The sequence below is a fragment of the Cryptomeria japonica genome, chromosome 8 (assembly GCF_030272615.1).
Source record: "Cryptomeria japonica chromosome 8, Sugi_1.0, whole genome shotgun sequence".
Lineage (NCBI taxonomy): Eukaryota > Viridiplantae > Streptophyta > Pinopsida > Cupressales > Cupressaceae > Cryptomeria > Cryptomeria japonica.
In genome coordinates this window covers 114,798,992-114,812,809 of record NC_081412.1, presented here as the reverse complement: position 1 = coordinate 114,812,809, position 13,818 = coordinate 114,798,992, and the positions used below count along the sequence as shown (strand labels likewise).

At 32.0% G+C, this 13,818-nt stretch overlaps 1 protein-coding gene across 2 annotated transcripts in view; it reads right to left on the bottom strand.

Annotated features, from left to right (window-relative positions):
• The window catches only part of LOC131031281 (GATA transcription factor 26), a 56,012-nt gene extending 48,083 nt beyond the window's left edge, over positions 1-7,929 (bottom strand). For both annotated transcript variants that reach the window (XM_057962362.2, XM_057962361.2), the window contains exon 1: positions 6,537-7,929. Coding sequence is in view for 1 of the 2 variants with exons in the window: in XM_057962361.2 (XP_057818344.1) it covers positions 6,537-6,576 (40 nt within the window). In the remaining variant the exon portion in view is untranslated. The remainder of the gene's footprint in view (positions 1-6,536) is intronic.
• Positions 7,930-13,818: the final 5,889 nt, after the last annotated feature.

Below are 13,818 nucleotides of genomic sequence, written 5' to 3'. Positions count from 1 at the left end.
AAAGTAAAAAAAATTTTGCTAGTTTTTTAACCATGTCAGCCTGGAAACGACTTGGTAACTCTACATTGGCTCCGGAAATGGCTGAAAACGCAATGACAATCGTCGATTCATTTCAAGCACAAGAAAAGCGTTTTTAGATCCACTATGTGGACGAGTTGTGCCTAGATCTGATTTCAGGACGATTCATACCCTAAATCAATGGCCAAAGGTCACAATTCGGTAACTTAGGCAATAAAGTATTTGTTAAGCTATCTAAAAAAAGTTGAAACATGGATAAACACCATTGGCCCAAAATGGTTGTTGATGAGAAGCTCGACTAAAGAAAGAAGACATGGGTGAAGCAAAACAAGAAGTGGATGAGCCAATGGGACATTAACTTGCAAAAATGCCCAACACTAATGAAAAGACAAAAAGATGTATTATTAAAATTCAGGGTTGTCATGTGGACAAAACAAATTGGATGAAAAAAGCTCATAATGTTGAAGAGTTCAATCCCACATGGGAACGTGATGAAAAAGATTACTTGCAAGTGGCAATTAAGGGTAAGGTTAGATTGTTGGTGGCACAGCTAAAAATTGGGTCTCATCAGCTTAAGGTGTGAGATGGTTAGATGGATAGTTCCCAAAGAAATTTGGGAAGAAAGAAAGTGTACTTTCTGCAGCAAAGGTAGTTGAAACTGAATGGCACTTTATCCTTGAATGTGCTGCTTACCAGGATATCCGTGGTCAATAATGAGAACTTGAAGGAGGGTTGTCTAAAACAACTTTTTGAGGAAGCACGGCTTCTCAAAACTGCTGGTTTCTTGATAAAGATTCCTAACTGAAGACTTGACATTGAGAAGAAATTGAAGATGGCTTAGGATGTGATTCTACGTCCCTTAGACAGCTGCTCTCATGGACGTCATTAAAATTCCTTCAATTCATCCAATAGGAATGATGACTTTGGTTATTAGCTATAAGAATTGACAGATTAATGGCCTCCTACAATTGGCTAAACGAGTCCTTCCAAATACACTCTAGAACTCTCAAATCTGTTGATTCTGATCATTGTCATATTTAAATGAACATTAAGAAACATTCTTCTCTGGGGAGAACCCCTTTTAGATTCAAATTAATGCTATGCTCCACAGTGTTTCAGAGACAAGGATGGCAGAACGTCAGTCCAAGGGCCATTTTTTGGAGACAATGGGGAGCAGCAATGTATATGCATGTGTGTGTGAATTATACATTATTTATATGAGTGTTATATGTATATGTATGTATGTATGTATGTATGTATGTATGTATAGAGAGAGAGAGAGATACTCAAATTTCTAAAAGTTAATGGACAGCAATATAATATGACACTGTTAATACGATGCTGGACAATGTCTGCACAAGCCGGAACGCCAACCACATTCCAAAAAAATTATTTGTCTGCCCTTCTCACAGAGTTCAACACTTGTTCCAGACCATGGCCAATGAACCTTTAATCTCTTTTGAAACAATAATAACTGATTCTAATACCATATCAAATTTTTTGTAGTTTGAGGCTTCAAGTTAAAGTTTAAACAATTAAATCAGAAATTCAAATTATTGCTGTTAAAGTTAACTGTTATATAATATTATAATATCTATCCTTAGCTATGAATCTGAATCATGATATATTGATTTATGTAATACTACTGCCGCTGCTGTCACGATTAATTTTATTGCTGTTATCCTGCTGTCATGATATATTTAACAGTCTTTTTATTAAAGGTCCTGAATGATTTTTTTTAAAAACACTATTAAAAACTCCCTTGCTGTCAGGAAATCTGGCCATCCCTGGGACGGTCAACAGAAATCTCAGACATCCCTAGCTATCGTGGGGACAGCCAAACATCCCCATGGTGTTTCCTCTTACTGCAACATATTTCAAAAAAAATTCAAAGATATGAAGAATTTTGGAAATGGCTCGGGTATGTCCTCTGCTATCCCACCATACCCGAAATTCAAATGCCATTATGGACGGAGAGGGCAGCTTGAGAGGCGGGGATGCATACCCATGGAACACAGAAGTAAAGTGATTGTAATATCCAAAACTCAAAAGACCTTGTAATTTGATGGAATGAACCAGTTCAAGGCAACATTTCAAAAATGTTTGCTATGGCCTACAAGCCTAAAATGAGAATATTCATCTCAAGGATGGGAATGGAGACATAATCAATAACATGTTCCAGAAAAAGACAGAATTGGAATCCAAAATAGCTGATGCTCATGGCATCCTTAACATAGTTGATCATAATAGAAACACTCTTCAATCTGAAAAAGAGCTCATGGCAAATCTGCATGGAATTCTGGGAAAAGAAGAATTGGAAAACTGAAATCAACTGACAACCGTCCAAAAGAAGGTGATAACAAAGTTTTTCATCAATAATTGATTGTCAAAAGAAATATCAATAGGATTACTTCCTTCGATAAAGCTTGCGGTAGTACAACACAATACTTAGATGAAATCAAATTTGAAGCTGCTTCTTTCTTCCAACAACCAATGTTACCAAACCAGAAGAAAAATCCTGCATACCCAGGTGTGTTTCATTTCAGTTTTAGGGGTAGATTATTTGGAGCAATTGATGAGCATACCATGGTGATTCCAGCTTGGTCAAGGCATTTTGAGGGCAATTCCAATGGTGGCCAAACTCTTCAATGCATTTCATTTGATTTTTTAATCATAAAAAATTTGCCCAAAACCCAAATCTACTGTTATCTTCATTTGCATATTTGCATTGTGTTTCATAAGTCAGGATATAGGAAACAGACGCACTCTTGAAATCTAACAGCTCCACTTAAGAATGTTCCCTCCTTGCCACAAGTTTTGCATGATTACAAAAATTTGACACACAACTAGTATTGCTGCAATGAACCCATCCATTTTCCCAGACTTTTTTAACTATTTTGGCATATCACTTTGACTACATGCCTAAAAATGCCCCCCTCTAACCCTAAAAATGGATTCCAAGACATTTTAAAAACAAAAACAAAGCTATTTCTATAATTGTGAATGCAAAACAAAAATATCATTCATCCTTGTTGAACTTTCATTCTTGTTTGCCATTGCACAAATAGAGTTGAAGATCGGTCAGTGAAGATTCCAAAGTGGTTAATAGGCTAGTCCTACATATGTGCAACAGCCCATTTGTTGCCAAAATGATTGTAGAAGAAGACATTTGCAAAAGAGATAGGTTTTTTTCAAATTTTTCGTTTGGTTTTTAAATTTTTCTGTACATTTCTTTTTTCACAAATGAACTATCTTGTTTTGTTCTGAAATTATTAATTTGTTTTCATTCTTCTATGAATACATGGCGAATGTTTAATTTTTCAAAATCTGAGTTAAGTTGTATATATTTTTTTTTTTCAATTGTCTCAAATGTGTTGTTTCTTGAACTTGTTGCCAATGAGGATTACAATGGCAACCACAGCTGGATGTCTTATTGATCTTGTTGCAATTTACCAGACTTGTCATGTACTTGGTCATTCTAGTTGATGGTGAAGGCCCTTACATAACACCACAATAAAAACACTTACTGAAAAAATTTATGATTTATTACATGTGGATTTCACATTGCCTTGTACAACATATTATCAGAAATTGTATTCATGATTGATGCACACTCTTTTATATGTGTAAGATAAGGAATTGCATGGGTAACAACAAATCCAGCTAAAGGTAACAGAAAACCACATCCCTAGGCACTAGCCCCATCAAATGAAAAGAATTTATTTTATTTTTTCTCAGAGAACTTGGAGACACTAGGGAGAATCATGTTCATGTGCACATAAAATTATCAAGGGTAGAGCCATAAATAAGCCACTATTAAAATGGACACTTAAAGGAAGGTAGAGCCATATGTGAGCCACTATAGAGATGGAAGGGAAAGGAACTTAAGTGCCATTGAGTCTAGAAGATTCGCTCTAAGGAATGTCTAGGACAACCATAGCTTATTACCTGTCAGTCTGGTCTTAAATAGAGCCCCAAACACGTAAGGGTCATATATTCCCGAAGTCTAAGCAGGTTTACATTGCATAACTTGATATGTTTCAAGACCTTTGTAAAGTGATAAATGTTTTTAAAATACGATAAGCCAAAGTATTCCTAATGGTGAGTTCTCTAAGTCTAGATGGTTAAGTTTCTCACAAGGGTATATTTCTTCATGGTTGAAAGTCAGTCTCGTATCAATCAGCTTAAAGCCAAAATCAAACTCAAATATGCAGTTGTCTTTTACAGTAATTCAACAAAAATAAAAATAAAATTAATATAGATATAGATATACAGTATACCAGCAGCTGCACCCAATGAACATGCCAAACAAGGGGTATGTGGAGGAAAACACTTTGTATTGCATAAGAAAATGAAGACAGAGAACCAACAACTGATGGCTTCTGCATACATAAAATTGCTTTCCTTATTTGCCATCACATATATTCACAAAAAAACATTTAAAATGTCATAAAGGAAGGCCAAACTGATACACATCACAAAGAATTAACAGATTGAAAAACAAAATATCAGTTTTATGACTTACTAACTGTTACATTCTGAGACCAAGTGAACATGCTGCAAGGTTTCTTAACAACGCTGATCTATCTTCTGCCTTAATGAGTTTAATAAGTTTAACCGGATAAGAAAAAACAACAATTGCTTAATAATAGTTGGAATTTGGCTTCCTGAATGCTTGCTCGATAGTGTTAGTCCACAGTTTCAAATACAAATTGATAGTTTTGTAATAATGGTAACCAGCAGGGAAGAATAAATAAAACTATTACAATTGTTAATGTTAAAATCATTGAATTCATGCTAAAATTTAAAATATTACTTACCTTCTGTGAGGTATAAGTTGTTGCCTGTCAGGCTTGAAATGAATCAGTCACTTTTGTTAACACCATTTTTACAGACTAAAAATAAACAAACAAAATCCTCCAAAAGCACCGAAAGGAAAAGCCCAATTGTATGCAGCTTCTGCTGCAGAAATTTACAACTGCCAGCTAGGAAAGAGAAAATGGACCAGGGAAATGTATTTTCATTTTGTTTCAGTTGCTTCCATTTCTTAGTTGCAAACTTCTCTTTCCCTATGGTTGCCTTGTGGCAAAATCCTGCTCATACATCTGAATTTTCTGAAGAAACTGCAGAGCACTTGTTCCCAGACAAGATTTTTCCATTTCTACCTAGAAGTCATTGCAGATCGCATGCATTTGTTTCCCCAGGCTCCTTTCAGTCTAGCTCAAACAAACATCACAAACCTTACATAGTCACTTATTTTAGTCCCCAACTCCTGTGCATCTTGGCATTTACCAGTTTCCTAATCTCCTTATACCAATTCAACATAAATTTATAGATGCACTAACAAAATAATGCTTTTCTTTCCAGATTTATCCATTATGAGCTCTTTCAACTATGCTTGCAGTAAGCAAGAGTTGAGGAGACCACAAATGGGGAAAGACACTGACCTTATACCTTTTAAACCACTTCTTAGCTCATTATATTAAGAATTGTTTGCTATTTGCAATAAAATAAATATAAAGACAGGGAAACCATATTAAGGACTTAGTGATACTCGCATTACCATCCAATTTATCATGTGTAGCGGCTCATGGGAATTTATCAGCTAAGACTATTAATACTATCCATACCTTACAAAATAGATTGCAACATGTTAACTCGTGACATCTTGAGCTCTTAGATGTGCAATAGCTAGAGTAGGGTTATAATGAATGTTACACATAGGGAATGAATGTTACGCATAGGAAACACAACCTCAGAAAACCATAAATTCTCTGTTGATTTGATGCCTCAGTTGATGAGTCTGACGGCACAATAAAAAATTCTTTGCCCATTAGATAATGACAAGTTTCAACGAATGAGTAGAGATGAATTTAATTCACAAATCCATTGCCATGAGCAATAATAGGATCTTGTTCCTATGGGAAATTTTACTTTCTTGGGAAAGTTCCCTTCAAGAATTTTATCCATCCTTAGCCTGAGGTTAGTCTTTGTATATCTTCCATTTTCTTAGATGGAATTGATTTCTATCAAGCAACTGTAAAACAAACCTTGCTAGCATTGGAAAGCATCACCCGTGCATTTTAAATTCAGACTGATGTCAAAACCTTCTTTGATGATTGCATGCACCCCTTTGCAAACGATTTATATAATCTCATGTCTTTTCATATTTTTATATTGAATGTTTTCATGATATTGTTGTTTTCTATCATTGCCCAGTGACAGTAAAACCTGATTTTAACATTGCCATAACCCCTGATAGAAACATAAAAGCAAGCCCAGATATGTAAAATCAATCAAGACTTAGAATGGGCAAAGCCTGTTAAAGTGCCTTGGGCCAATCCAACCTTGACCACCAGACATATACACAATATTCATTCCCTTCACGCAAAATTGTCAAAACTTGCAATTATATACATATACATTGCCAACTCCTCAGCACCCAGATATCAACAGCCCTTTACATTAAGAGGAATTAAACAACCCACCATAAAAAAGATAAAAGAATGGAAACTCACTAGAAATCCCACAATGGTAGCAAGGACCCTGCTTGCCCATGTATGCTACTGTGAAATTTCCTCGAAATCGTGCGCAAGAGCCTAAATCTTCCCCAGAACAGATAATGCAAATATTATAATCCCTTGTAGTCAATTTTAGCTTATTCAGATCACGCACTGGATGGGCTAAGACCCGGGAATTAGCAAATTCGAAATAGCTCTAATGGCAAGTAAGCAAAGAGATAGAGCACTGAAATATTTACAAAATGAGAAAGTTTGCTAGGAGTCTGGGCAATGCAAAAATTACTTTCTATTGCCAACAACTTAAAAAACACAACAAATCCCTCTTATCAACGCAGACAGATAAGCACCCTCAAAAAAACACCTAATGGCAATATGTACAGGTTATAAACTCTGCCAGAAGGAGTCTGCGAAATGCAAAGATTGTCCTCTATTGCAAGCCAATTCAAAAATCTAAAATTAAATATTAGAAAACTAAAAAAACCAACAAACCCCTCTTCTCAATGCAGATACAATCTGGAATGTTTCCTACACCAGTAAAATGTACAAATATGTCTTATACAATGAAAAGATAAGTTTGAGAGTCCATTTTCTGACAAGCAGGGCAATAAATGCTTGCATGGATATTCAGATTGGGCTTAAAAAGAACAAAAAGGCCCTGCATAGGAGGGGTAAAGAAAAAGTGCGAGCACACAATGCATGTGTCTTCGCATTCCGGGGGCAAAATGGATATTTATAAAGCTAGAAATAGCAATTACAGAACCCAAGGAAAAACACAAAAAGTAGTAACAAAAAAAGGGGCAAACTGAAAATCAAAACCTTAAAAAAAAATTAAAAAATCTACAAAAAGAAAATTGGAGCTGAAATAAGAACAAGACCAGGCAACTGATGCAGCAAATATTTGAATTTTTTATTTTCAGAAAACCAGTCGAAGCAGCCAAGCAAAAAAGGAAAAAAAAAAAACCTTAATGGGGTTTTAAGATTACAGACTTGTGTGGCAGTGGCTCCTCCGGGCTTGTGACCTCAAATGAAAGGGGTATCAAATGCCCTCCGCCCTAAAAAGGTGGGGTTATGATCCATAATCCGCATAAAAGGCTTCAAAAAATCACAGAAAATGGCACAGTGGTTGGAAATTCGCAATTCGACCGCCAAACGAAAGGTGTTGAGCTGAGGAATCTAGAAAAAATTTTGCAGGTTGCAACTGTGCGGGATTGCAGCATGAATTTACGGGTTGAATGTGTCATCAGTACAATAAAAGACCTCGATATTTTGTGTGTGTTTTTCTTATTTTCCTGCGGTCAGGCTAGGGTTTTACACTCCACCCGCCCTTTTTTTATTTATTTGTTTTTTTTTTATTTACTTTCTGCTACTGCTTCTGCCAACTTATTCTTTCGGGTGTCGTGAATTCCACATGTTCTATGTTTTTGACCCTTCTAAATTGCCTTGGGATTTTTATTTTCTTTTTAATTACGTTGAAATTTTGGTGAAGGTAATTTTTATTTTTATTTTTATTTTTTTGAATTACTTTTGATTCTTTTCCCGCGACTTGAGGCTATAATTTGGTTTTTGGGTCATTAATTAAATGGTAAAACACAGTTTTGGAGATATTAAATAAAATGATTAATTGGTCAAAGGTTTTTTTTAATTTATTTGTTTAAATTTATTGAATGGATAAGTACTTGTCAAGAGGACTAGGGGCTCTCCGAGAAGAGTGTTTCCAAAATGGACAGAATTTGCTTTGTCGGCCCCAGCTTAAATTTGGTGGCCGTATCATTGTATTCAACTTTAAATTAAAAAATCTATTTTATAATAATGATTGTATTTAAAGAATGAATAAATTTTCCATAGAATGTCAAAAATTTACAAGATTTTAAGGTGGTTATTTTAGATCAGTCTTAAATCACACACTAAGCAACATATTAAGTCTACAGAATTTTAGTTAATTTCAAGTGTTTAACACTTTTAAGTATAGAAGTGTATTCTTAGTGTGATCATACACCTTAAACAACACATTAAGCCTAGAAAATGTCAAGTGTTTAACACTTTTAAGTATAGAAGTGTATTCTTAGTGTGATCATACACCTTAAACAACACATTAAGCCTAGAAAATGTTAGTCAACTCTTAATGTTTTACACTTTTAAGCTTTAAAATGTAAGTTTAGTGTGTGTGATTTAAGTCGTTTCGTTATTTTATAGGGAGAGTTTATTTAGATAAGCTTATTAGTGGTATTAGAAAAAATTAATCTTGTGAATTTTATAAGAGTCACTTCTAGTGGTATTAGAAAAATTTAATCTTATAAATTTTATAAGAGTCACTTCTAGTAAAAGTTTCAGGTGGAAATTTTAAGGAATTCCATGATTTGTTTTAAAATTGTGTGTGTGTGTGTGTATGTATATGTATATAAAATTCTTAGAAAAATCAAATGCTAAATAAATAAATAAATTTCTAAGTTGGTGGGAGAAATTTTTAGTTTCACTTCATAAGCAACCATTAGATATCTAAGAGCTAAAGTTCAAGAGTTGTTATCTTCCAACAAAATTTCAAATTGTTTTATAATAATTATGTCTTTGTATTATGTGACCTCTTACTTCATGATTTTGATTTGTGATGTCTATTGCATGAGACTTCTTCCTAACTATATACGAGAGTAATATGTTTGTAATATTATTACTTTGGGCTACTTTATTCATGGGACCCAAAAAATGATTAATTAGTTATCTCAAGGAAACATGCTTATTCCCTTGCCTCCAAACTTTCTTAAATTGAATTTTAATAGTGCCTCCAAAGGCATCCCTAGTCTCTTTAAGATGGTTGCATTTTTAAAGATTCATTGGGTCTTCTTAATTCAGCAACTACTTGAATTTTTTCATTAGGCAACATCAGCAAAGTTGAGACCCAAGCTCTCGTGTTGTGGTTATATTTAGTTTATAAGTTTAAGTACAAAAAACTTTACATAAGGGTAAGTCTATGTATCAATTTCCTTTTGAGAAATGGAATTATGATCTGGGATGACATCTGGTACAGGTAATGAAGGATTTGCATTTATGCATGAAAGTTGGTGGAGAAGGGTTTCAAATTATGGTGGATCTATCAACATAGATAAATTATTATATTCCCTCTTCACAACATGACAAATAGTAAGCTTTAAGGACCTTCAAATCAATCAAATACTTGCTTCCACTATTGAGGGGATGATAGAAAAATGGCTCTAATCAAAGACATGGTGGTAGAAAAGACTAGTGTTGTATCTTCCTTTTCTAATATTTGATGGAGCAAATAGGTGGTAGATTGGAACATTTTCTAGTTTCCTTGTGCTTGTTTTGTTTTTGTTACTGTTAATAGTATTAAATTCTACATGATCAAATGTAAGGCATAGGGTGGATTTTTCCCTAGTAAAGTATGATAATTAAGTGTTAGTGATGCTAAGTTTTTAGCATATCCTTTTCTAGAATGTAATATAATTTTATCCTATAACACAAAGGGTGAGGGACCTTAAAGCCTTTATTTTACTAGCAAAAAAATAAAACTTAGCCTAGGTCAAACCAATAAAATACATTCACATAAGCATAGTTAATCCAGAATTAAATATATTGGCTAAGACTAAATACTCAAGCAATTAAAATGTTGAGTTAGGAAATTAAATGTGATGTGTAGTAGTGTTGAGCTATATAATTGAAGAATGTGTGTCAATAATGAAGATTCTAGAATCCAATCTATATTAGCTTGAAAATTGGAGTTTCTCCATTAGATGAATGTTTATGGCTCTGTGCTTATCATGTTCTCTGTTAGGGTCAATTCTAATAGTGGAGGTTAGATCAAGATTGTAAACTCTCATGTGCCTCCAAATTTGATCTTATTCAAGTGTACAATCCACTCTTTTGTTCACCTAATAGATAACTATTTATTTTGTTTCTTATGTTGAATTGAGAATTATCAATATTTAAAAATATCGTAGAAGGATTATTGTTTTGTTGCAAGGGAGTGAATTCTTTTAGCTTAACCCCCAAAAACATTTACAAAAGCTCAAAGATAATATTCAAGGGTTCTAATAAGATGTATGCATATTTGTTACTCTTTTTAGTGCATCAAATTCAACAATGTTGGTAATGATTGCTCCTTGATATTTTTAGAATAAGAAAATCTTGAATAATGCTTGGATGATTACAATAAATGCATCTGATATTTTTAAGTATAAGGGCATGGCAACATGTCAAATGTATTTGTGCCTAGTTGGCCCTAAGTGAGAAGGGTAGGTAGGAGTCACAAAAGTATGAACTTAAAATTTAAATTTTGAAACGGTAAAGTCTACGACCATGAAAATGATCTTGATTTTACATAAAAATAAATCGTTGAGCAATATATTTGTACACATTAAAATGCTCTCCCCTAAATAAAAATAATATAAATATATTTTTTATTATTATTAAAGTAATATATTTCTTACACTGTAACTATCATTATTTGAAACCATTTAATATGTTTAATGGAAATTAAATTTGTGATAGGTATAAAATAATTTAGTTGGGTTTCAAATATAAAATTTTACTTTAAAAATATATAACCATGATTATTTGAAACCATTTAATTTGTATAATGGAAATTTTAATGTTTCATTTAATTTGTATAATGGAAATTTTAATGTTTCATTTAATTTGTATAATGGGAATTAAATTTGTGATAGGTAGAAAATAAATTAGTTGGGTTTAAAATATAAAGTTTTACTTTAAAAATATATATCTGAGGGTGGATTAAAAGTGGATTTGATTTTAGATCAATTTTAAGCAATTTAATAATAATTGATTTAGATTCAAGATATATGTCTTTTATTTAAAAAGGTCTAATAAATATGATAATTAATTAAATTTAAAGTTAAGATTTATTGTGTAATAAGAATTAAAATTTTAAATAAATAAAAATAGTTAGCTAATTTTAATGGTTAATAAATAGTTATCTATTGTTTTAATCATAACTTAAAATTTTATTTTTTGATACAATAAAAGCAGAGTGACGAAATTTGAATTGGATTGCTCTCATAATTTAAATAGGTTGATTTTGTAATGTCAAATTGATCTAAATAAAATATTTGACACAAAATTAGATTCATTTACAAAATTGACCTTTTTATGCATAGAAACAATCTAATAGACTGTGAACTCGCATACTTGCAAAACAAAGTTTTGCCTTCATATTTTTACCCACAATGAATGAATAGTAATAAAGATAAACACCTTTAAGGAGATTGTAAAGCAAGGTTATTCTCCCTTATTCAACCCTTAGATCAACTAAGTTAATAGCTTTTGAATAAATATTAAAGATAATAAGCAACTGTACAATACGCTTAGCTATCATTAAATATGTAAATGTTAATACAATAATGAATACTCATATGTACTCCTTGAATGGTGTAACAAGATTGACTAAGAGCTCCTAGATTTCTAGATGGTGATCAAAATGATGAAGGCTTGTCCTTTTGTATGACACCCCCAAAATATAATTTAAAATGTTTTGCACTTAAGTCAACAAACAATTCTTGGTTCAAAGAGGGTAATATCTAGGTCCAATTTGAAATTTGAAATTTTAAAAAGTGGAGTTCCATTCCATGCTATTAAAATTGAACTAGTTTTATTTTGAGGTGTGAAAATGGGTTTAGCCATGGGAAACAAATAATATGTAAGTCAAATCTAGATTCTTAGGATGTGAGAAGTCAAGAATAGTGAAGCCTTGTGCAATTTTCTAACTTATATAGAAAATATGTCACTCATGATAATAATTAGATAAAGGATAACCAATCAAAGTGAGTCTAAAACAAAAGGGAAATGCATAAGATATGTGTTTTTTGCTATTTCATTTTCCCCTACTTGTAATTGAATATGAGCTAATAGGAAGATGCATGTCAAAGTAAAGCAAGCAAATAATATGAAAATAAAATATTTTGGATACTCATGAGTATAAATTAAAGGAGATCTTTTTTATGCATTCTTCTACAATTAACACTATATTTGAAAAAAGACAAAACTAAAAAGAATATAATGAGGAGCATTTTATGATCATTTAAAGCATAGACACCAATATAATTGTTTGGCAATGTCAACAATCTCAAAATAAGTGTAATTAGTGAATACAATAGGTGGCACAAACCAAAATGGCATGAAACCAATCATAGTAATCAATTAGGATGGAGGTATAAGAACCCTCAACAAGTCTTTATAATTATAATCTAACTATCAAAAAATGGTGTAGGGCTTCTAATGTAGGGAATCCCTTAGGCCAGTAATTACGAGAAAATGTTGCAGAATCATTGGAGAGTTGTAATAACAACTATGAAACTAAGCTAACATGAAGCCAAAGTGGTATGAAGCCATGAAATTGAAATGGCATGACACTATGAAAAAGCATGGAGTTATAAATGTAAAAGGCCAAAGGTGACATAAGGTTGTAAGAGTATGAAGCTACATTGGTATTAAGCATGTCACTACATTCATAAACATTAAGGAGCGCGCACACACACACACACACACACACACACACATATATGTACATATATGTACATATGTTTATATATATGTACATATATGTATACATATATATGTACATACATTTATATATATGTATGTATATACATGTATATATACATATATGTATATATATATGTATATATATATATATGTATATATACATATATGTATGTATACATGTATATATATATATGTATATACATATATATGTATATACATATATATATATATATATGTATATATATACATGTATATATATATACATACATGTATATACATGTATATATATATATATATATATATATATATATATATATATAGATATATATATATGTATACATATATGTACATGTATACATATATACATATATGTACATGTATATATATATATACATACATATGCATATACATATATATGTATATATGTATATATGTACATATATGTACATATACATACATAGATATAAATGTATGTACATATATATATATACATATATGTACATATATATATACATATGTACATATGTGTGTGTGTGTGTGTGTGTGTGTGTGTGTGTGCGCTCCTTAATGTTTATGAATGTAGTGACATGCTTAATACCAATGTAGCTTCATACTCTTACAACCTTATGTCACCTTTGGCCTTTTACATTTATAACTCCATGCTTTTTTCATAGTGTCATGCATATGTAGGTACATATATGTACGTACATATGTATGTACATACATATATATATATATATATATATATATATATATGTACATATAT